Below are 22,142 nucleotides of genomic sequence, written 5' to 3' on the forward strand. Positions count from 1 at the left end.
CAGATAACCATGTTTTTCTCCACTTTAACCACCCAACTTGAATTCTATGTGTAACATCTTTGTCAATTTCCCCATTATCTTGTATAATTAAACCAAGGTACCTAAATAAAAAACATATTTTTAATGTTTCTATCTTCTTCAATCCTTGTTTTTGTCATGATTATACAAGAAATCTAGCTTTTGTTTATCCTTATGTTCTTTTAATATGATTTTGCTTTCTGGTATCATCTACCATCTGTTTTGATATCTTACTAGTTAGTGGTCATGTATATGTTCAACAATCAGAAATCAGCTTCAATGGTTACTTGCGCATGTCCTTTATCTGTCAGATTCAATACTCTTTGAAATTCTAGAATGGTTTACAAAAGGTTTCGTTGAAACCATTTATTAATGCTGGTTTTCTGTGTTGTTCTGTTCTTGATGCAAACCTGTGTTGGTTAAGATTTAAGAATCGTTTTTAGGATAAGATTTGCACACACGCTCCTTAAACTTGACCTTGTTAGCCACCATGAAATTTATGTTTTGGATGGTAGACCCTAAAACTTTCCTACGTTTGTATAAAAATCATTCATTTCATGACTTGCATGTGTTATACACGAGACAATTTATTTTCCTCCTCTAATTTAATCTTTTAAAATGACTTATTTTCTATTTTATTCAAACGAAAAGTGAATAAAAGGGACAGAAGTTTTAATCTTTGAAAATGATATAGAGATTAGAGACTATCTTCTACATGAATTAACATTGTTCAAGACCGTTTAAGTACCTACCACCCTAATTTAAAAATTCGAGGTTTTTAAACTATTAAATTCTAGAAAGTCATTAGTAGAACATGTCATAAAGGTAATTTCCTTTTGATCAAGTTTTTATTTTCTGCAAAGCATGTATTCCAGTGGGCTCTTAAGCCATAGGGCCTAACAACGTCGCAACTCACAAGATTTGCTCTTAAGCAGACACATGAGGGCGGCCTGCACAACCTAGTTCAGGAAAGGACCATCCCGGTCCTACTGACAAAGTGTTCGACTTGTCTCACAAATGGATGAGATAAAGCATGATGACATAAAGCTAACCATGCACCAGAAGCTCCACTTACGGACTTCCCTTACACCTGCAGAGATATTGAACATAGATACTAACCTTAAAAATAGATGTTCTATCGTTCATTAACATAATATGTTTATCATTCTTAGCATTACTTGAGTTCTTATAAGACCCATGATACCACCGTGGTCCAACTAGCAAAGTGTCCAAGCGGACTCATAATGGACCGAGATGAAACACTTAGAGCATGACGCCCGAAAGATCCACTTAAGGATTTACTTACACCTGCAGAGACATTGAACACATATCGACCTTATAAATATAAGTTCTATTGTTCATTTATGAAAATAAAATTAAACAAGCTACTCATAAAAAGCTAAAGCTTTTACAAATGAGAAAATGGGAGATGTACTGACAGTGTAAACTGTTTTTACACATGCACACAATTGATTTCCGCCACATCAACAATTCATTAATTTACTAATTAAAGTTAAAAAGATTTGTAACCACTTAGTCCTATGTGACATAATGTGATTGGACGTCAGTGTAAAACTTCTTTACACAGACGGAGCATATCCATTAATCTCTTAACAATGTATCGGATTGCATTACAATTTGAAAAGTATATTAAATTCATCAAAATCAACCAAAAAAGGACAAGCTTAATTATTTGCCAAAAAGCTTGAAACATATATAGGTGCAAATAGAAACTATAACAAGCCACAACAATGTTTTTAGGAGATAGCTTGTTGCTGGCTTGCTCCAGCAATTTTTCATGGCCAGGACCAGAAGGGACGAAGCATTGGCATCACGGCGAACTTCATGGTCCCATTATTGCAGTGGAAGCCGTTTCGCTCGCCACAACCAAAAAAGTAAGGTTGCCACTTCTTCAACACAAACATGAAGCCCTCTCCTGCTCCTTGTGTAGGATTCGCCAGCATCTTAGCTCTTTTAATGTCACAATTCATAAAGCTGTAGATATCTTTGAACATGTAAACACTGTGTGGGAAAGTAGAGGTGTTTGGAGCATCAAACTTGAAAACTGCACAAATCAATTCATATAATTATAGTAGTAAAGTTAGTATTATAAGTTTTCATGTAAATGTACATTAATATTCATTTTAGCTAGCATATCTCAATTGCAATCAAGCGTGACATGCTTGCAAAAATTAATGAGGAAGAGTTAGCTCAAGAAAATTTACCTAGAGTATCATTAAGGTAAAATGGAGCACTCTTGATGGCCCAATCAGAGTAATTGTAACCGAAGTGCCAATGCTCAGAACCACCCACAAGTATCTGTTTCGGTTGTTGTTGTGTTTTGTTGTGGTGATGATTCCCAAATCTGGACCACCAATCTGTGTAGTTGAAACCAGAGGACCAGTCCTTGTTGGCCATACTAACAGCAAACATTGAAACAGTTATAACTAGCATGATAAGTGGTTGTGTGAATTTCACAGCCATGGTATATGACCTGAAGATTAATTCACTGATGCAGAATAAATTAAAGGAAGGGAATGTGTATGATGTGAAGTATATGATTTAGTTTGTGTGTTGTTTCTTTAGTGAGAATATTAGGAGTTTATGGGGGGTTTATATAGGGAGTGCGAAGGGAGCGAGACATGAAAATTATGGAATTGTTCTGACTTCTGATGATGGAAAGTTGCCAAATTAACTTTTTAATTTGGTGATGTTGGTGGGTATGCTTAGAAGGAGAATATGAAATCTATGTTGTAGTTCCCCTCTAGCGACCGGAAGTCAACTACTCAACTTTTCCTCCACCTCTATCTTACTAATTCAACTTGTTTTTTAGAAAAATAGAACTCAAACAATTTTTTACTTGATTTTAAAACGATTTCAATCAATTTTTTAAGGGAAATGATTATTGATACAACTGGTTTGTCCACGATAACGCACGACTAATTGTGCACCGTTGATTTACATATTAAATAATTCTTTTCTCATCCACACATCCAAGATGATTTCCGCAAATAACTACATACAATGGTTCCTGGTGATCATGCTATAGAAGTGTTATACCATATAGCATCTCTCAATTTTTAAAACTAGGTTTAATTAAGTTTTTGATCCCTATCATTTACCCCATATTTGACTTTGGTCCCTTGTCGGAGTAAATGTGGACGATCGTCCCTAACGTTTGGGGAAATGATTGGTTTTGGTTCCTCCACCCTTTAGGGTCAACGCCAGAGCTCCGGTGGCCCATGTGGCATCGTCACGTCCGATTAATGAGGCCACCTGAATTTTTTTTCATTTAAATAAAAAAAGGAAAATTAACCTCAATAATTAAAAGGAAGCCATGTGGAAGATTATTGAGGTAGAGGGAGAGTGAAGGAGAGTGGGAGGGGAAACGTCAGGGAGAAAGAAGGCCACGCACATAGCGACAATGGATGGACGATGGTCCATGGTAGGAGGCAAGGGAATATCACGTCATATTTCTTCTCTAACTTCCCTGATGATCATGGGGTGGAAGCCATGTGGAAGATTTTTCAATGGTATGAGCGAGTATGGGATATTTTCATAGCAAATAGGAGAAATAAGAAGGGGATGAGATTTGGTTTTGTTAGGTTTCGTGATGTGAGGGATCCAAGGGAACTTGAAAATAGACTTGCCCAGATAGTGATTGGTACTACAAAGGTGCAAGTTAACCTTGCCAAATATGCCAAAGAATAAAAACCAGCACAGGGGACAGGAGCTCGGGACATACACAAGAAGATTGTTTCCAAAGTACCTCGTGTATGGCAGGAACGTAACAGTAGGAGGAAGTTCCAGTCCTACGCGCAAGCTATGAAATCAGGGAAAGGGACAGAAGGTGAGTGGCAAAAACCAGGAACAACGGAGAAGAGTGGCATGGCGGGACTTGAATTGTGGAATGGACCGAAGGTGCCACAGGGGGTGGGGTGGCTGACAAGGAGTTTTGTTGGTACACTGAAAAATATGGATTCTATTCATCTTCTCAAAAACGCATTCATGGTTGAAGGTAATCATACCCTGCAGATTTGTTACATGGGTGATGATCAGGTTTTAATTACTGGCCCAAAAGGCGTAAATGTTGAGGACATACTGCAGGATGCGGAGGGCTGGTTAGGGGAGTTCTTAGAGGCGGTGCAACCATGGTCACCAATGATTGCTTCGATAAACAGGGTAACATGGATTCGTTGCTCAGGGATCCTGTTACATATGTGGTCTCTTGAGTGCTTTAAGCACTTTGTTTTGCAACTTGGAGATGTTATTAAGATTGACGAGAGGACGAACACATTTTCTGTTTTGGAGTTTGCAAGGCTACAAAAATCGAACAATAGCTCTGGATTTCATTACCCTAGAAAGGAAGATAATGGTCAATGGCATCACATACACAGTTAGGGTGATGGAGGAATCAGGATTTCCAGAGCAACAGAATTGTTGTTCGGATGAGTCGGAGGAGGAAGACGACGTGCAATCAGATTGGTCCCTCCATGGTGGAGCGATCACGCCGGAGGCATCAGAGATCGGCAGTGTGGAAGGTGAACAGAACCTAGATGAGAATGAGGACCGGTATGATACACCTCGGAATTCAAATCATTCTATTGGAGACAGTAACAATCATGGTTCCAAGGGAGATGTAGTTATTCCCGTTACAACTGCTGAAGCACCAATCATGAGGGCATTATTTGTTGCTGAAAATGAGGGAATAAATAACGAGGTGGTGGGCCAAGAAGAATTAGAAAATGTGGCTATTACTAATATTCAAATTGAGGGGCAAGAGGAGGGTAATATAGAGAATGTGCAGGGACAAGTGGAGGGCAATTTAGAAAATGTGCAGGGAGGGGGTGATTTTGACAATCAAAATCCGGGTACTCATGAGCCTAACCTGAATCAAACAAGCCCACATCAGCAGGATGTAGAAGCGGGTCGTGATAGCCCGATCCAGGGACAAGAGCTTCATGTCCCAACTCGTGTGGATGGGGATTCGAGTTTGTCAATTCCAGATGGGGTCAATACCCATGGAAAACGCAAGAAGTAGAATAGAGAGGAGCGCTTGAACCTTAATCTTTCTTGCCATGATTCTTCATCTGTTTCTGTGAGAGACCCCTTACCATCCCACCTTCCATTCACTCTACTTCGGCGTCCCCAAAGCATCTCTGGGAGGAGGAGTGGTGATGCCCAAGTTGACCCAGGCGTTGTGGGAAGGTAGAGATGCTCTGCGAACATGGAAGGAAGTTGCAGGCCACATGTTTCATTATTTTCTACTAGTAAGTCTATCTTAGGTACTTGTAGTCATTATCAGAAGTCGATTTGGCTCAGAGATGTTGAGGGTGAGGCTCGGAAAATCTGGGAGCTGGGAAAATCATTTGAGGCTATTGTCGTAGGGGATGAAGAGATTATTCTGTCAAAATTGGTAGCTATGGAACACAGGGATGCTCAAGAGGCAGGGGATTTGGCGGTTGTGGAGCCAAGAGGGGAAGAAGCTGATGACCAATGAAGTTGTTATCATATAATGTGAGAGGGGTGGGAAGCACGGCTAAAATACGGGTGATCAAGGAGCTAGTGGTGAAAGAGAAAATTGACATGTTACTGATTCAGGAGACAAAGCTTGAGGTCTTGGATGTACATATATGTTCTTAGGTATGGGGGGACGCTGATTTAGAGTGGCAGGCTTCACTGGCAGTAAATCGGGGAGGCGGACTCTTGTGTATTTGGAAACGAGGTGCTTTTCATCTGATTGATTTGGCTCAGAGATGTTGAGGGTGAGGCTCGGAAAATCTGGGAGCTGGGAAAATCATTTGAGGCTATGGCCGTAGGGGATGAAGGGATTATTCTGTCAAAATTGGTAGCTATGGAACACAGGGATGCTCAAGAGGCAGGGGATTTGGCGGTTGTGGAGCCAAGAGGGGAAGAAGCTGATGACCAATGAAGCTGTTATCATATAATGTGAGAGGGGTAGGAAGCACGGCTAAAATACGGGTGATTAAGGAGCTAGTGGTGAAAGAGCAAATTGGCATGTTACTGATTCAGGAGACAAAGCTTGAGGTCTTGGATGTACATATATGTTCTTAGGTATGGGGGGACGCTGATTTAGAGTGGCAGGCTTTATTGGCAGTAAATCGGGGAGGCGGACTCTTGTGTATTTGGAAACGAGGTGCTTTTCATCTGATTGTGTGAGGGGCCAAGGTTTTCTTTGATTGATAGGAAAGTAGGGGGAGATGGATGAAGTTTCTGTGGTTGTGAATATATATTCTCCTTGCAGAATTGAGGAGAAGAGGAGCCTATGGCGTGAATTGATGGGTTGGAAGTCCATTTGCATTTCATTACTGTGGTGCTTGGGCGGAGATTTTAATGCAGTACGATCGGAAGGAGAACGGAAGGGTGTAGCTGCAGAGCATGGATCACAAAGGCGTGAAATTAATGAATTTAATAATTTTGCTGAGGCGATGGAGGTCTTGGATATGCCGTTGGCAGGGCGTAAATATACATGGTACGTACCGAATGGACAAGCCCAGAGCAGAATTGATAGATTTCTTGTCTCACATGAATGGCTAATGCAATGGCCTAGTTGTGAACAGGTGGGTCTTAGTAGGGATATCTCTGATCATTGTCAACTACTATTGAGATCCATCTCTCAGGATTGGGGCCCGATGTCATTCAGGGTGTTAAATTGCTGGTTAAAGCATCCTGGATTTTCTGATTTTGTGAAACAGGTATGGTCAGAGACTGCTGCAACAGGTTGGGGTGCTTATGTGCTTAAAGAGAGGCTGAAAGGGATGAAACTGAAATTAAAAGAATGGAATAAAGATGTATTTGGAGACTTGAAGAGTATGAGGAATGGGCTTGTGCAGCAAATCAACGAGCTAGATCAAAAGGAGGAGAATTTGGGGCTATCTAGCACAGAGGTGGACACCAGAAGACAGTTGACTAGTGAATTTTGGTCAGTTCTCAAGCACCAGGAATCTCTCCTTTTTCAGAAATCCAAATCCCAATGGCTAAAGACGAGAGGCTAGAATACAAGGTATTTTCATTCTTTAATTAATTGGCGTCGGCGCTCAAATTCGATTGTAGGATTGATGATTGATGGGAGCTGGGAGGAGGATACCACAAAGGTGAAGGAGGAAGTAAATAATTATTTTGAAAAGCGGTTTGCAGCTGGTAAGTGGGCTAGCCCATGCCTCAATGGTGTGCCATTTAGAACTCTATCTCAGGCCGATAACATGTTGCTTACTGCTAGGTTTGGAGAGGAAGAAATAAAGGAGGCTGTATGGGACTGTGGTGGAGATAAAAGCCCTGGTCCGGATGGTTATAATTTCAAATTTATTCAGAAATTTTGGGATTTAATGAAACCAGATTTTATTCGAGTACTTGATGAGTTTTGGAGTAGAGGGGTGTGGCCAAAAGGTAGTAATACATCGTTTATTGCATTGGTTCCTAAGGTAAATTCTCCACTTGGCTTAAATGATTTTAGACCTATCTCTTTGATTGGCTGTATATATAAGGTGGTATCAAAAGTGCTGACATTGAGGTTGAGGAGAGTGTTGTCAAAGGTGATTAGTGATAATCAATTTGCTTTCTTGGGAGGCCGTAACATGTTAGACAGTGTGGTGGTGGTAAATGAGGTAATTCATGCAGCAAAGAAAACGAAGAAAGCGACATTGATATTCAAAGTTGACTACGAGAAGGCATATGATTCAGTGAGTGGGTTGGGAGTTCTTGGAATATATGATGGGGAGAATGCAATTTAGTAGATAGTGGATTCAGTGGATCATGAGCGGTCTCAAATCAGCCTTTGTTTCTGTGTTAGTAAATGGGAGTCCATGTGAGGAATTTATGATGACTAAAGGCCTTCCCCAAGGTGACCCACTTGCTCCATTTTTATTTTTGATTGTGGCTGAAGGTCTTAGTAGTTTTTTCTCACAAGCAATAAACATGGGCAGATTCAAGGGGTTCTAATTTAGAGGGGATTCAAACATAGAAGTTTCTATGTTACAGTTTGCAGATGAAACTGTGTTTGTAGGTGATGCAACAATACAGAATGTGCAGACAATTAAGTGTGTATTGAGATGCTTTGAACTCGTCTCCGGCCTCAAAGTAAATTTTCATAAGAGTAAGCTAATAGGGGTAGTCAGGGCCGGCCCTGGGCCTGTGCAAGTAGGCCCATAGCCCAGGGCCTCCAAAAAAGAAGGGCCCCAAAAATAATTCGAATACTTTTTACAGCGCTTTTACTTAAAAAAGCGCTAGCGCTTTTACTTAAAAAAGCGCTGTAAATAGTCAATCTTTTACAGCGCTTCGTACCGCGGTATACTATTTAACAGCGGCGAGAGGTCTGAAGCGCTGTAAAAGGCCTTTTTTTTAGCTTAGTTTTCCTATTAAACTTTCTCCAAAAAAAATTTAGGGGTCTATTTTTATTATTAACCCAGGGCCTCCAAAATGTCGGGACCGGCCCTGGGGGTGGTGGTGGAACGAGATTGTTTGGGGAGATTTGCAGCTATCCTTCACTGTAAATTGATGACAATTCTGTTTGTGTATCTGGGCATACCAGTAGGTGGTAGACTGAAGAGTTTGTCATTATGGGATTCGGTCATCAAAAAGATGAGGGGGAGGCTCTCTCTGTGGAAGCAAAAGCACATATCTTTTGGAGGACGGGTATGTTTAATCCAAAGTGTTTTGTCTGCTCTCCCATTATTTTTTCTCTCTTTCTTTAAGATTCCAATTGGGGTGTTGTCAATATGTACTGGAATTATGAGGGACTTTTTATGGGGAGGTGCTGATGCTGGTAAAAAAATTAATTGGGTCAAATGGTCAGAGGTGTGCAAACCTAAGACTCATGGTGGCCTTGGGGTTAAGGATTGGAGGCTATTTAATATGGCACTCTTAGGGAAGTGGAATTGGAGGTTCTTAACAAAACCGGACAGCCTGTGGTGTAAGGTGGTTAAAGCAAATTGCAATTCTTGTGGCGAGTCAGCTTAGTGGAGGGAGATACAATCAATTAATGTGGATAATGGTTGGTCGTGGTTTAGGGACAGCTTGCAGAAATCTGTCTTTGAAGGTAATGAGAGGCAGTTCTGGACTGAAAACTGGACGGGAATAGGGGGCCTGGAACTCCGCTTTAGGCGTTTATACAATCTGTCCTGTCAAAAGAGGGAATATGTGAAGAATATGGGCCAATGGGTGGATGGGGTGTGGCAGTGGACTTTCCGGTGGAGGAGGAATTTACCGGGTCATGAGGTGCGTTGGCTTGAGGAGTTATTGGCTGTTTTGCAAGGGGTTCGATTGGTTGAGAACAAACATGATGAATGGAGTTGGAAATTAGATGGGGGAGGATCTTATACTGTTAACTCATCTTATGTTTTTTTGCAGGCTTAATACTTAGAAGAACCAGAATCTGTTTTTAATTGGATTTGGGCTGCGCCAGCTCCTTCAAATATCAAAGCTTTTGCATGGCGAGTATTGTTGGGACGAATTCAAACTCGTGAAAATCTGCTCAAGAGACAAGTATTTCATTCGGCTGAGGAAGTATTGTGTCCATTGTGCGTTTTAGAGGAAGAATCTGATTCGCATCTGCTCTTTTCATGTCCTGAATCGATGCTGATCTGGTATAAGTGCTTTGCGTGGCTGGGCGTCTTCACAGCTCAGGTTTCAGACCCAAAGATTCATTTAATGCAATTCCTTCAGCCTGGAGAAGTAAAGCACAAAAACTAGGTGAAATTGCAATCTGGTTGGCAACTATAAAATCAATTTGGGGGCTGCGTAACAATATTATTTTCAATGATGGGGTGTTGGATAAAGATCAAGTGTTAGAGCAGATTCCGGTAACAGCATGGCAATGGTTATTGTTAAGGACACGATTGGATGAATTTTCTTATTCATGGTATGAGTGGAAATTGAATCCATGTTCTTGTTTATTATCCTTATAATTAAGGGGCTGTCATGGACTTAATTGCTGCTGGAATGATGCTTCCATGGAATATATCAGAATTGGGATTTTGATAATATGAGTAGAAGGAGCCCGTGGCTTTGCTGGAACAATGCTTCATATTGGAATGAACATGGTACCTTTGGCTGTTGCAATGACTGGTTATTTATTATGGGTTTCTTGTATTTAGTCCTTCTTGGAGACCAACTCTTGATTACTTAAACCATGTACTATTTTTCCTTCACCAGGTTTTCCCAAGGGGGTTTTTCCTGGTAAAGGTTTTAATGAGGCATGATTTATTTAATCTGTCTCCATGGAGGTGGTGAGTGGTGGGTTATTAGTTGGATCATTGTTGTTGGCATGTAAACTTTTGCTTCTTTTCTTTTTTCCTCTATACTCTTTTCTTTTCATTCTTGTATTGGGTTGAAGTACTCCTTGTACTTCATTTCAATATACTTCATTTTGCTTATAAAAAAAAACCCCTCCTAATTAATTTCCTATATTCATTAAATTAAAACATTAAAATTGGGAAATTCAACCCATCTTCACCTTAACTCCACACACGCTCCTTCTTCTTCACTTCACTGCATCACAAAAATGGTGGGATTCTCAGACCTCTCCAACACCGAAGACTATGCAATCGACGAAATCATCTCCGAAGCACAAGACGCATGCGTTCTAGACCAACTCGTCGCCATCAATAGCGCCTGTTTCACCGACTTCGTTCTCCCCTCCGACCTCGACTCCCGTTTCCTCAAGCTTAAGTCTCTCCCCACTAACCGCACCACCCCACCACCGTACCAAAGCTCAAATCTTTTCCACCCTCAATGGAAGAAACCTCCATGAAACCGTCAAGGGTAACGAGAAAAGTTCCATTTTTCGCCTCCCAAACATGACCCAGAACCAGATGAACCCACAATAAACCCATATCATTCTGGGTGTGTCTCTTCGCCCTCGGAGAAGAAGCTGAAATCAAAATCAAAACCGAAACATGGGTTTGTTTCCCTACCTTTTGCCTCAGGTTCTTCCCATACATCTGAAGAAAGCTCAATGTCTCTGATGCTTTCACACCATTACCAACCTCGGAACCTCTTCGGCTTCAGCAACTTTGACACTGACTAAGCACTCCACGTTTTGTTTACCCTTTTAGGTTGGAGACAGAGCCAATAAGCTACCTTTCATGGAGGATCACAAAGTTTCAATCTTTGCTTGATTGGGCATAACAGAGCTAAGTGGGCAAAGAAGCGACAGTCAGGGGGGTTCAAATTTTTCAAATGAACAGATAATAACTTTTTTTTTTTTGAAAAAACCAAATATATAGATATGAAGTAAAGAGACTTCGACCCGTACAAAATCAGTACATAAAATAACAGAAAAAGAAATAAGGGGAAAGCATAATTCACCCTTCGAAAACAGCAAAACTAAACTAGAAAAAACAGCTTAAAAGACAAAATATACAAGGTCCAAAGCCTACTAACAGACCAGCCAAGACCCAAAGTCTAGGAAAGAAAGAGAACGAGCAATAAGGCTTCCCCAAAAGAAAACCAATTGAGCTTAGCAACAACAGACAAAAAGGGCACAATTATTTGATCATATAGTCCCCAGGAAGCACAGACACTTCAAGGTAATGGCGTGTCCAGGTGTCTGACACGAGAGCGACACCGACGCTTTGCCGACACCTGTTGGACATGTGTCCGACACTTGTTGGAGGTGTCGGATTTAAAAAATATTTTTTGAGGCTTGAACACGGTGTGGACACGACTCAGACACCTCTCTGAAATTTAGCTGACACTCCTTCATGGCTAGACACTTCTTATGACACCTATATTAGTTTTTTAACATTTTTTAAAGTTAAATACAAAATACATTTTAAATAATAGAGGCTATGTTTTTTTAATGATGATGATGGTAATGATCAAGCAAGAAGAGGGAGCCACTACATAGATTAGCTCTCTTGTTTTAGAGATAAAGTAGAAAGTGCTTAAACTGCTAGGAAGCACGGACACTTCAAGGTAACTTAGAAAGTTTTAAGTTATAGTTGTAATTAGATTAACTTGTTAGTTGTCACTTGTCACACTTGACCTTAATTTCAAACTCTCTTTGTTTAACATTTAATGACAATAGTTGTTTTCTTGTGGAACATATGTTCTCTTTATTTAATGAATTTAGTTTTCTTTTTGCTTTTTAATTTGATAGTATGATATATATATATATATATATATATGTATGTATGTGTGTGTGTAAGACCCAAGTTTTTAAGCTTAGAATAAGTGGAAGAGATTTCCATTCACGATTAGGTTTGACGTATTGAGAAGGGAAACCTGAACAAAATTTTATTAAAGGAAATATATTTATGAAGGAGAAAGTTCAGGAAAAGTCAAAGGATTTTATCGAAGTCGATTTAAGTTATAGCACGATCGTTATACGCTTAACCTAGGTCAGAAACCCTAGTATATAGCTAATTTTCACTTTTAGGCACGACGGAAGTTAATTCCAAAAATATTCAGAGAAATGTTAGAACTTCTCTTTTTCCATATATCACAACCGTTTCGAGGCGAAACTCTAGGATCTACGCACGTCCGATTCCAATCATCGGAAGTTTGCCGAAACCGAAACCCTGGAATTTCAAAACCCTAGAATTTCTCGACAATGAAGACTTTTTCTATTCAGAGCTTCAAATGAATATTCCACACGCGTACACCCATTTCTCTTGATGATTTCAATCTTTCTTCCGAAGGAAGTTTTCTATTCCGACATTCGATGCAAAAAGCAACTTATCGGGTAAAATAGTTTTACACCGACTATGCATTTGTTGCCAAAAATATAAGGAGACCTCATTTTAGTTTTGGAATTCTTTCGCCAAAACATATCTTAGAATTCATGAAGAATGACGCCGGAAAAATCAGATTCGCGAAACTTTCATTTCGCCGCGAATTTCCATCTTCTACATATAGCAAGAAAGGTGAGAAAATTTACAAGAACTCCTCCATTTCTCTCCCAAACCCGCGAGCTCCATTGAAGAGGAAGGAAGAAGAGTTTTTCTTCATCTCTTGCTTGATCGTTGATTAATCAGTTGCTGCTTCAAGGTTTCGAGGTATAGTCGCTAATCCTTACCTCTGATTGCTTTTTCCATAGCTTTTCTGTAGAGTTTTCTGAGCGGATAGTTTATGGGTTTTTGCAAAACTATCCTGAATCTTTCATTTCTGATTCTAAACCTCTTCTATATGTGCCCAAGATCACTTCTGCCGGATTAGATTTTCCGTTATGTCGCCGGAATTCCGCCGGAATCAATTTTAGCCTTAAATACCCATTTTTGGAGTTTTTGAGGTAAAGCTTCAACCTTTAGGCTAAAAACTATCGCCTTAGCTTAGTGCTAGTAGGATTAGTTGTCATAAACGTCGTTGGTGACGTCCCTGCAAAATTTTATTTTTGGGATTTCAGTTTTGAAATTTCTAAGTTAAAAATCATGACCAAAATACCCCTGCGACAGTTTTTGATCCGATAATTTTTCCGAGTTCAGAATACCCTTAGTTACGGCTTATGAAAGCATAGGAACCAAGTTTGATCGAAGAAAAATCGAGCCCCATAATTACCTAAAGTGGCCGAGCCCTATTAAGGGGGAGGAGGAAAATTTCCTTTTCCGAAAACTTATCTTTCGCGCTAGATTATCGTACCTTAGAGTATAGATTACTTCGTGTAACCTTAGTAAGTATCGATAGCTTAGTTCTCGATAGATTCTGATAGTATTTCTGTGACTTTGCGTTAAAGGAACTTTTGAGGAATTTCCTGAGGAGCAACGCTTTGCTTGTGAGGAAGAGTTAGAAGATAATCCTGGAGAATCTGCAGGTGAGGGCTTCTCACTGAATCTCTAGTTAATGCTTAGGGTCGATGTTTCGACATTGTTTACTGTTTATGCACTGGAATTGTGTGTGATTGGAAAATGTTTTCTGAGGCTTCGACTGACAATGTAGATGATTCATCTACTGAATGTTTTTGAGATTGTCTTACATGCTATGTGCTATGTGGGTAATCTAGGATGTGTGGTGCATGCTTTATATGCTAAGTGCTAAGTGTTTATGATGCGATTTATTGATATATGACATGTTGTTGATTGTGATGATTTAAATATGCTCTGTACTGGAATCTGAGATTCTGAATGGTGAGATTAGCGGGCAGGTCATGCCGATTTTATTTTGAGAGTTTTGAGAAAGTTTGATAGGACGAACGAGGTTCGGGCCTTAATCTTGTTTAGTGGATCGAGACATCCTCTGGAAGCGACTTGGGATTGGGAGATCCCGCAAATGTATAAGACTTACGATAAGACAAAATGGAATCTATTTTATAAAGAAAATTCATAAGACCTTAAATAACCTCAAAATCTTTAAGTAATGATAACAACCTCGAAGGAAGGCATTGAAAGTCAAATCATGGTTTTGGAAAAGCGAGGAGTGTCGTCGGATCCAAGTGTTGAGGAGTTTGGTAAGTTCTGAGTATGTTGGTACTTCTTCGCTCGTTGAGCAGTTTGTTAGTCATCCAAGGGATGAGCCGAGAAGCTTCACTGAGGCGTGAGACCTTGTGAAGGCGGGATACTCCACTGAGGCGTGAGACCTTGTGAGAGCATGAAACTTCACTGAAGCGTGAGACTTCGTGAGAGTATTGATGACCCGAAGAGTCATCGTGAGCGGTAGTCACTCAGGCACGCGTGAGTCCGTATGTTCAATCAGAGGGATTGGATCGATTCAGCGATTGCCATTTTACCTCGCGTGAATCCGTATGTTCAATCCGAGGGATTGGATCGATTCAGCGACAACTTTTCGACACGCGCGAATCCGTATATTCAATCCGATGGATTGGATCGATTCGGCGGTAGTCACTCAGGCACGCGTGAATCCGTATGTTCAATCCGAGGGATTGGATCGATTCAGCGATAACCTTTCGACTCGCGCGGATCCGTATGTTCAATCCGATGGATTGGATCGATTCGGCGATAGTCATTGGACACGCGCAATGTCCGTATGTTCGACTCTTTTGAGTGAACCGACTTGGCGTTGTCATTGGTTGCGTGTGCGAGTCCGTATGTTCATCCCGATGGGTTGGATCGACTCGACATGCCTAATTGTGGGAGTCGCGTGAATCCGTATGTTCAATCCGAGGGATTGGATCGATTCAGCGATAACCTTTCGACTCGCGCGGATCCGTATATTCAATCCGATGGATTGGATCGATTCGGCGATAGTCATTGGACACGCGCAATGTCTGTATGTTCGACTCTTTTGAGTGAACCGACTTGGCGTTGTCATTTGTTGCGTGTGCGAGTCCGTATGTTCAACCCAAGGGGTTGGATCGACTTGACATGCCTAATTGTTGGGCTATCCTGGGGATAAGTCCGGGAAACCGGGAGTTTCCGAGTATGTGATACTCTTTGCTTGTTGAGCAGTTGTGACCATCGGATTGAGATGAGTCGGATGATCCGGAGATCATCAAGAGTTACTATGTGATGTGAAGAAGTGTCTTTTGTCGCAGAATCGACTTTACCTTAGGGTAAGCTTTTAGAGACTTTAATTTACCTAGAACACGTGGCGACGTGTCGAGAGAGAGTCGGAGACGTTGTTTGACTAATCATCCTGCATTCATGCATACTGATTTAGTTGTCGAGTGTGATTGTTATTTGTTAATCCTATTTGGAACATGTTAATTGTTATTATTGCTGTTAAGTTCATTATGGAATATGCAACCCTAGGATGTTATCCCTAGCTATAAGCCTAAGTGGCTATTATCTTATTTATATCTATTGGTGCTATTATTTACATAATTCTTTGGAGTTGACCCTCGCGTCTTCTGTGTGTGCTTTGGCGAACAAACGCCCTTTGTCAGATGTCTTTGGCGGACTGGTTCACGACGGTTCACCCTTCGGGGGAAACTAGAGTTGGGATGCTGGAACAGAAGCGCATCGCGATAGCAAGCGGAGGACGGATGGTGTACATAGACTAGGTCGTTCTGGATTTCGAATTCGGACGACGATCATGCCAGCACGTAGGATTGAGTGTTAGTGTGAGCTCCTCGAGATGGGATTAGTGTAGGAGTAGAGTCTTGGCTCTGAACATTATTTGTTTCATTCGGGACAGGGTAGTTTCCCACCTATAGCTTTTTGTGTGGTTTCTTTACGGGAATCACAGAGAGTTGGTTGGACTTAGGAGGTCTTGCTTCAGGCCGATGGGCCAGCTTATTCTCAGTTTTGAGGGATGGTGTTGCGGACACTTGACCTTTCTTGTGGATTGTACCTTTTGCCTTCGGGCGTTACACTTTTCTTTCCGTCACTGGAGGTTTACTCGTGACGAGGTTGCTACTACAGCGGGGGCTGTTTATATATTGTATATTAGTTCTGATTTTGTTATTGTTGGGTTTTATTTAATTCCGTCTTGTCTTAGTTATTATCAAAAAAAAATATATTCACGTTTTTCCGCATTAAGTTTACTTTCGGTTACTAAAGTGACGCCACCGAAATCGGGGTGTTACAGTGTGTAGATATATAATTTTATTTTATTTTTTAATATATATTTATATATATACGCGGTGTCCTCGTTTGTCGTGTCGTGTCCGTATCTGAATCCGTGCTTCATTAAAACTTGATTCATTGGACCTAACACTAAAAAAATTCAAAATTTTCTAATACAATAAATATTTACCATCAGATAGGAGATAAGAGGATAGAAACAACAAATCGATTCAACAACAGAAGGAGGTCACCGAAGAAAATAAAATATAACACCAAACACACCAAACTTATTGACACAAAAAACGAAAAAACAATATGGATCAAAAGCCAAAGTTTCTAGGCTTAAATATGTTGGGGGCCCCTATAAAATAGGGGTCCTTTGGTTTAAGCCCCTACAAAATTTTTTCTTGGGAATAAGCCCCTAATGAGAAAATAATATATAGTGATAAGCCCCTGCCGTCAACTTCCGTTAAAAAATATATGAGTCAGCAAACGGAGCTGACGTGGACCTTTGCCACCTCATCAAGTGGGCCCACAAGCTGCTGACGTGGAAATGAGAAGAGAAATATGAAAATGCCAAATGTGGGATTTGAACCCAAGACCTAGAACATAATGGGCAACATCCTTCCCACTAGGCTACAAGCTGCATCATTAGTATAAGTGCAAAATTTAATATATATCTTATTTAAACTGAAGCTGCTAATATTTCAACCAAAAATTTAAAAATGTCCTAAGCATGATTTGAACCCAAAACATAGAGGTTCATGGAGGAGGCTCTAACCACTAAGTCAATGCCTAATTTATGCATGTATTTTTAGCGCAAAACTAAATATATATTTAAAAACAAACTGATAATGCTAAATAAATTTGATGTGGTAGATCTAAAAATTACATTTTTAGGCTCTTAGACGCTCTTATATAATGTATCAATTTGAAACAAAATAAAATATTAAATGTAAATAGAAAAACATATTTACAAAACTTTAAAACGTAAAAAAGTTAAATCTTACAAATTTATTAGAGTTCATATATTGACTTTTTTTAAGTACTAATGAGTATATATACTGAAAGAACAAAATAATAGTTTTTTATGATTTAAGTGGGGTTGAATTCTTGTTCTTTTTTTTACATAATATATATATATATATATATATTGTTGTGCGCATGAATAACAAAATGAGCCAGTGGCTCAATTGTAAGGACATTGAGTATGATCCTTCATTTATGGTGTTCGAATCCTGATTATGGTGTTTTTAAAAAAAATTGTTAGTTTAAATGAGATATATATCAAATTTTGCACTTGTATTAAAGATGCAGCTTGTAGCCTAGTGGGAAGGATGTTGCCCATTATGCTCTAGGTCTTGGGTTCAAATCCCACATTTGACATTTTCATATTTCTCTTCTCATTTCCACGTCAACAGCTTGTGGGCCCACTTGATGAGGTGGCAAAGGTCCACGTCAGCTCCGTTTGCTGACTCATATATTTTTTAACGGAAGTTGACGGCAGGGGCTTATCACTATATATTATTTTCTCATTAGGGGCTTATTCCCAAGAAAAAATTTTGTAGGGGCTTAAACCAAAGGAACCCTATTTTATAGGGGCCTCCAACATATTTAAGCCAAGTTTCTATAAACACAGCTTCTACTATTCTACATCTATACTTTAGTAGAAGAAAAAAAATATCACGAATATCAAGGCAAAATAATCTTAAAGGTGGCATAGTCATGATAATCCAGCTGGAACTCGTCATGCATAAATGTGCACTCAATACTAAACCAAACACATTCACCAATCACCATATACGACAGATTGCACCGGTTGAATACTTCTTTAGTCCGTCCACGAGGATGTAAAGCAGGCAAAGGTTCATGGTAGTATATATGGTACCAGGAGGACACACCAAAACCTCCCAATTCAACAACCAACACCGGCCAAGTGCCAGCAAGCACAGAAACAGCAGGAGATTTTTGGGTTGTCTACACCTAAGAAAATACCTCTAGAAGTTGTGGTTGAGCCTAGACTCCCAAACCATCTCTATTCCCTATAAGTATTTATCCTACTCTAAGGTTTTCTCTCTAAGAGCTTCAAGATTAGTATGATTTGTCGAAGCTTAATGTCATCATACTCGTTGGCAAGAAAAAAGATTAAGAAGACTTCCTTTTTGTAAGATTGATGAAAAAATTATGATCTTTGAGAGTAGGGATGCTAATAATTAGTGCGCGCGTGTAACAGTTTGAACTGCCAATGTTTTGTAATACTCATTTATCTTATTGAAATATATGGCATGTTTACTCTTTTACTTTTTGGGTTGTCTACACCGTCAAGGTGCACGTGTGTGTGAGAGACAGAGTGGGAGGAGTAAGTGAGTGTGGGTCTTTGGTGCAAATAGCTGCAAAACTTGATCTACTAATATAATTTAAAATTTCAAGGGGTTCAAAAAAAATTATATAAAGAGTAAATGCAAATTAGATGAACCTCCTCAATAAGAGCTGGGTCCGAAAATTGTTTGTATCCCTCTCATCTATATGCAAATTGTTCTGTCTCCATTGTTTGTATGACTATTAGTTTGATGGGGTTTGGTTTGAATGTGTTTTCACTAATCTGAAAGTTCCATTCCTGAGCTTAATTTCTCTTGTTTTAATTACTAATGTTAATTTCCCTAACTGGTTTGGTTTTAATTACTGAGGTTAATTTTTTTTATAATATAAATGAAAAGTAAAAAAAATTCACCTGAGCTCATTATTCTTACGTGGCCATGTCACATGGGCCACCGAAATTCTGGCGTTGGCCCAAACAGATGGAGGGACCAAAACCAAATATGAGGTAAATGATAGAGACCAAAAACTTAATTAAGCCTTAAAACTATAATTATAGTTTCTTTAGTTTTAATACTATGTAATATCACCACCACAACAACCCGCTACCACTGCTACTTTTATTACTATCATTGTCACGACCCCCGCCTCCACCACTACCACTATAAAACCTCATCACTCTTGCCACCACCCTCTATCACGATCATCTCCACCCCTGCCTTTAACACTACCTTCACCACCACCGCCACCTTCACTATCATCACCTCCATGCACGCTAGTCACTACCGCCACCACCTTGTAACACTCACATCCACCTCCATTACCACCTTCACATTCACAACCACACTGCAATTGGGTCATACAAAACCGACATTTAAGCAAAAATTAGCCAAAATTGTAGCACTTGTGATATTGGGCATCCACTAATAATATATGTGACTTTTTAAATGCCAAAAATTTGACAAAGTAAAGTTCACTAAAAACAATTTTTTTATAAATAATCAGAAATAAAATTAGTGAAAATTAAATTTGTTTGAGATCAATAAAGTAAGGCACGAAGTGACGTTTATATACATTTTTTTAAAAACTATTACCTTCACTTGAGTTTATTGGAGATAGCTTCTGTTAATTTTTTATTATTTTAGATAAATACTTAGATATATAAGCAATGTATATTTAATGACGTTGATCCAATTACTACCGTTATGTATAACAATGAATAATCAAAATTAAATAATTATGTGGCCACTTAAAAATATTATTATGTGATTTAAAATAAATTATTTTAATCTTGATGATTCATCCTCTAATAAGCATGATTTATTTCTATATTCTTATATTTAAATATGATTCTCATAGTAATACATAGAAGCAACGAAAGTATTTTCCTCTACTAAAAAAATGTAGAAGCAACGGAAGTGGGTTGGTACCCTAAACAGAAGCAGATATTCTTCCACTTATTATGAGGATGTTTGAACCCTCTTCTTCTTGGTTCAATCGGACCAGATCAAAGTCAGTAGGATAATGTTGTAACTTAACTGAAACACTAGGGCTGGAAAGTAATTCGGTCCACAAATTGACCCATGTTTTCATACTTTTCCACCTGACATGCTACTACTAGCCAAATCCTAGTAATTCATTCTTATTTTCCTTAAATATGTTTTAGGTCGCACTATTTTAATGAGAGGTCTTTTGGTTTCGGGCATCATAAGTTTTTTATTTTGATATACACTATTAAGTGAAGAATAACAGTGTGCTTTTAACCTATGCTGTTAAAGTCAAAGTCAGTTACTGAAATATGTTAAGTGTTGAGGTGGCAACGGTGATGCTTGATTCTCTCTCACTAGTATTTAGCCCGTTTACCCGTGTGATGTACTAGGAATTTTCATTTGAATTAACTACTAATTATTATGATCGAGTTTAGATGAGTATTGATATATATGAAATACTATAATGATATAGTTACTGATTGTAATTATTTTCTATTGATGTTTATGCATATCATTTTCGGTGTGGATATTAATTGGATAGTTTTTCAGTTTGTAATGGCTACACCCTCTATATGATTGTTCTTATGACAATATTGGATGTAAACGGCAAGAAAGACACAAAATAATCTAACATATGAAATAAAGGTTATTGGGCAAATTAGGGATGGCTGATAGGAGATGGTTTTTGGATAGGGATTGTAGAATTTACATTGGGCTAAAAAATAAAAAAGGCCACCAAGGTAATGACATGGATACAATGAATTTATAATTAATCTTCAGGAGGTGTTCAACAAAAAGCCTTGGACGCTACCTTGCATGAACGAGTATTGGGGGATAGTTAAGACAAATAGCAAAATTCAAAAAGTTTGTGATAAACATGAGAACAATGAATTATTGACCAGCAACACTGTGTTCCAATATATTCACTGCCACAATGAAAACAGCTTTACATGGAGTGCACATGGAATCTGATGAGTTCTACAGCATAACGATAAGATTCTTTTTGTATTTTTTTACTGATTAATATTAAAATATTATATACATCAAATATTTTTTCACAAATAAATCATTATTGTATTTATTAATATTTATAATTCCTTCGCAATTTCACAATCCTTCAGTAAAAAAACTTGAAATATACTATTTAGATTTTTTACCATAATTTAATTATAAGGACAATCATTTATTTCTTTGTTGACCAGATTTTTGATTTGCTTAAATTTTGTTTTGAAACAAAAATTGAATACATGTTTACCTGTATAAATAGAGAGGTATTGAAAGTTAGAAACCCACTCCATTTCATCTCTTTCTTCCAGTGGGAAAATTGCAAAATGAAGAATAACACCAAAAGAGAGTTATGGGACAACGAAGAATCATTTATTGTTAAATTGAAGGAGAGCAAAGTTAGTGTTTAAGATCACACATAAGTATCTTCCATAAATTTCATTTGAATGGATCTGTAATTCAGCTTCTTGTTTGCAGGACTATATTAGTGTTCCTGAATGGTTTGTTAATACTCATCCAAAAAAAATTGAGGAGTTTTAGATAGATTTGATGGACACTGTTGGGAATATTTTGATATACACTCTTAAGTGATATACATAAGTGTGCTTTCATTTTGATAAATAACAGTGTGCTTTTAACCTATGCTGTTAAAGTCAGTTAGTGAAATATGTTAAGTGTTGAGGTGGCAACGGTGATGCTTGATTTTGTCTCATACATGACACTCCACATTATTTCATGCCATATATTAATTTTCCATTTCATTTTAATTAAATTTTAGAAGGAAAAATTCAAACCCTATTCTTCATCTTTCTTATCCCTTCCCTCTCCCCCTTCTTCATCCACCACCGATGTAAGACATGTGATTGACTATACTTATTTAATGTGATCCTTATGT

General features: G+C 38.8%; 1 protein-coding gene across 1 annotated transcript; it reads right to left on the reverse strand.

The window, feature by feature from the left end:
* Nucleotides 1-1,594: 1,594 nt before the first annotated feature.
* Nucleotides 1,595-2,738, reverse strand: LOC130737768 (uncharacterized). Its single transcript, XM_057589612.1, has 2 exons — nt 2,244-2,738; nt 1,595-2,083 (listed from the first exon to the last, which is right to left on the reverse strand). Exons 1-2 carry the CDS (start codon nt 2,500-2,502, stop codon nt 1,815-1,817), a joined length of 528 nt encoding a protein of 175 aa, XP_057445595.1. The 5' UTR covers nt 2,503-2,738; the 3' UTR covers nt 1,595-1,814.
* Nucleotides 2,739-22,142: the final 19,404 nt, after the last annotated feature.

This window comes from Lotus japonicus, chromosome 2 (assembly GCF_012489685.1).
Source record: "Lotus japonicus ecotype B-129 chromosome 2, LjGifu_v1.2".
NCBI lineage: Eukaryota > Viridiplantae > Streptophyta > Magnoliopsida > Fabales > Fabaceae > Lotus > Lotus japonicus.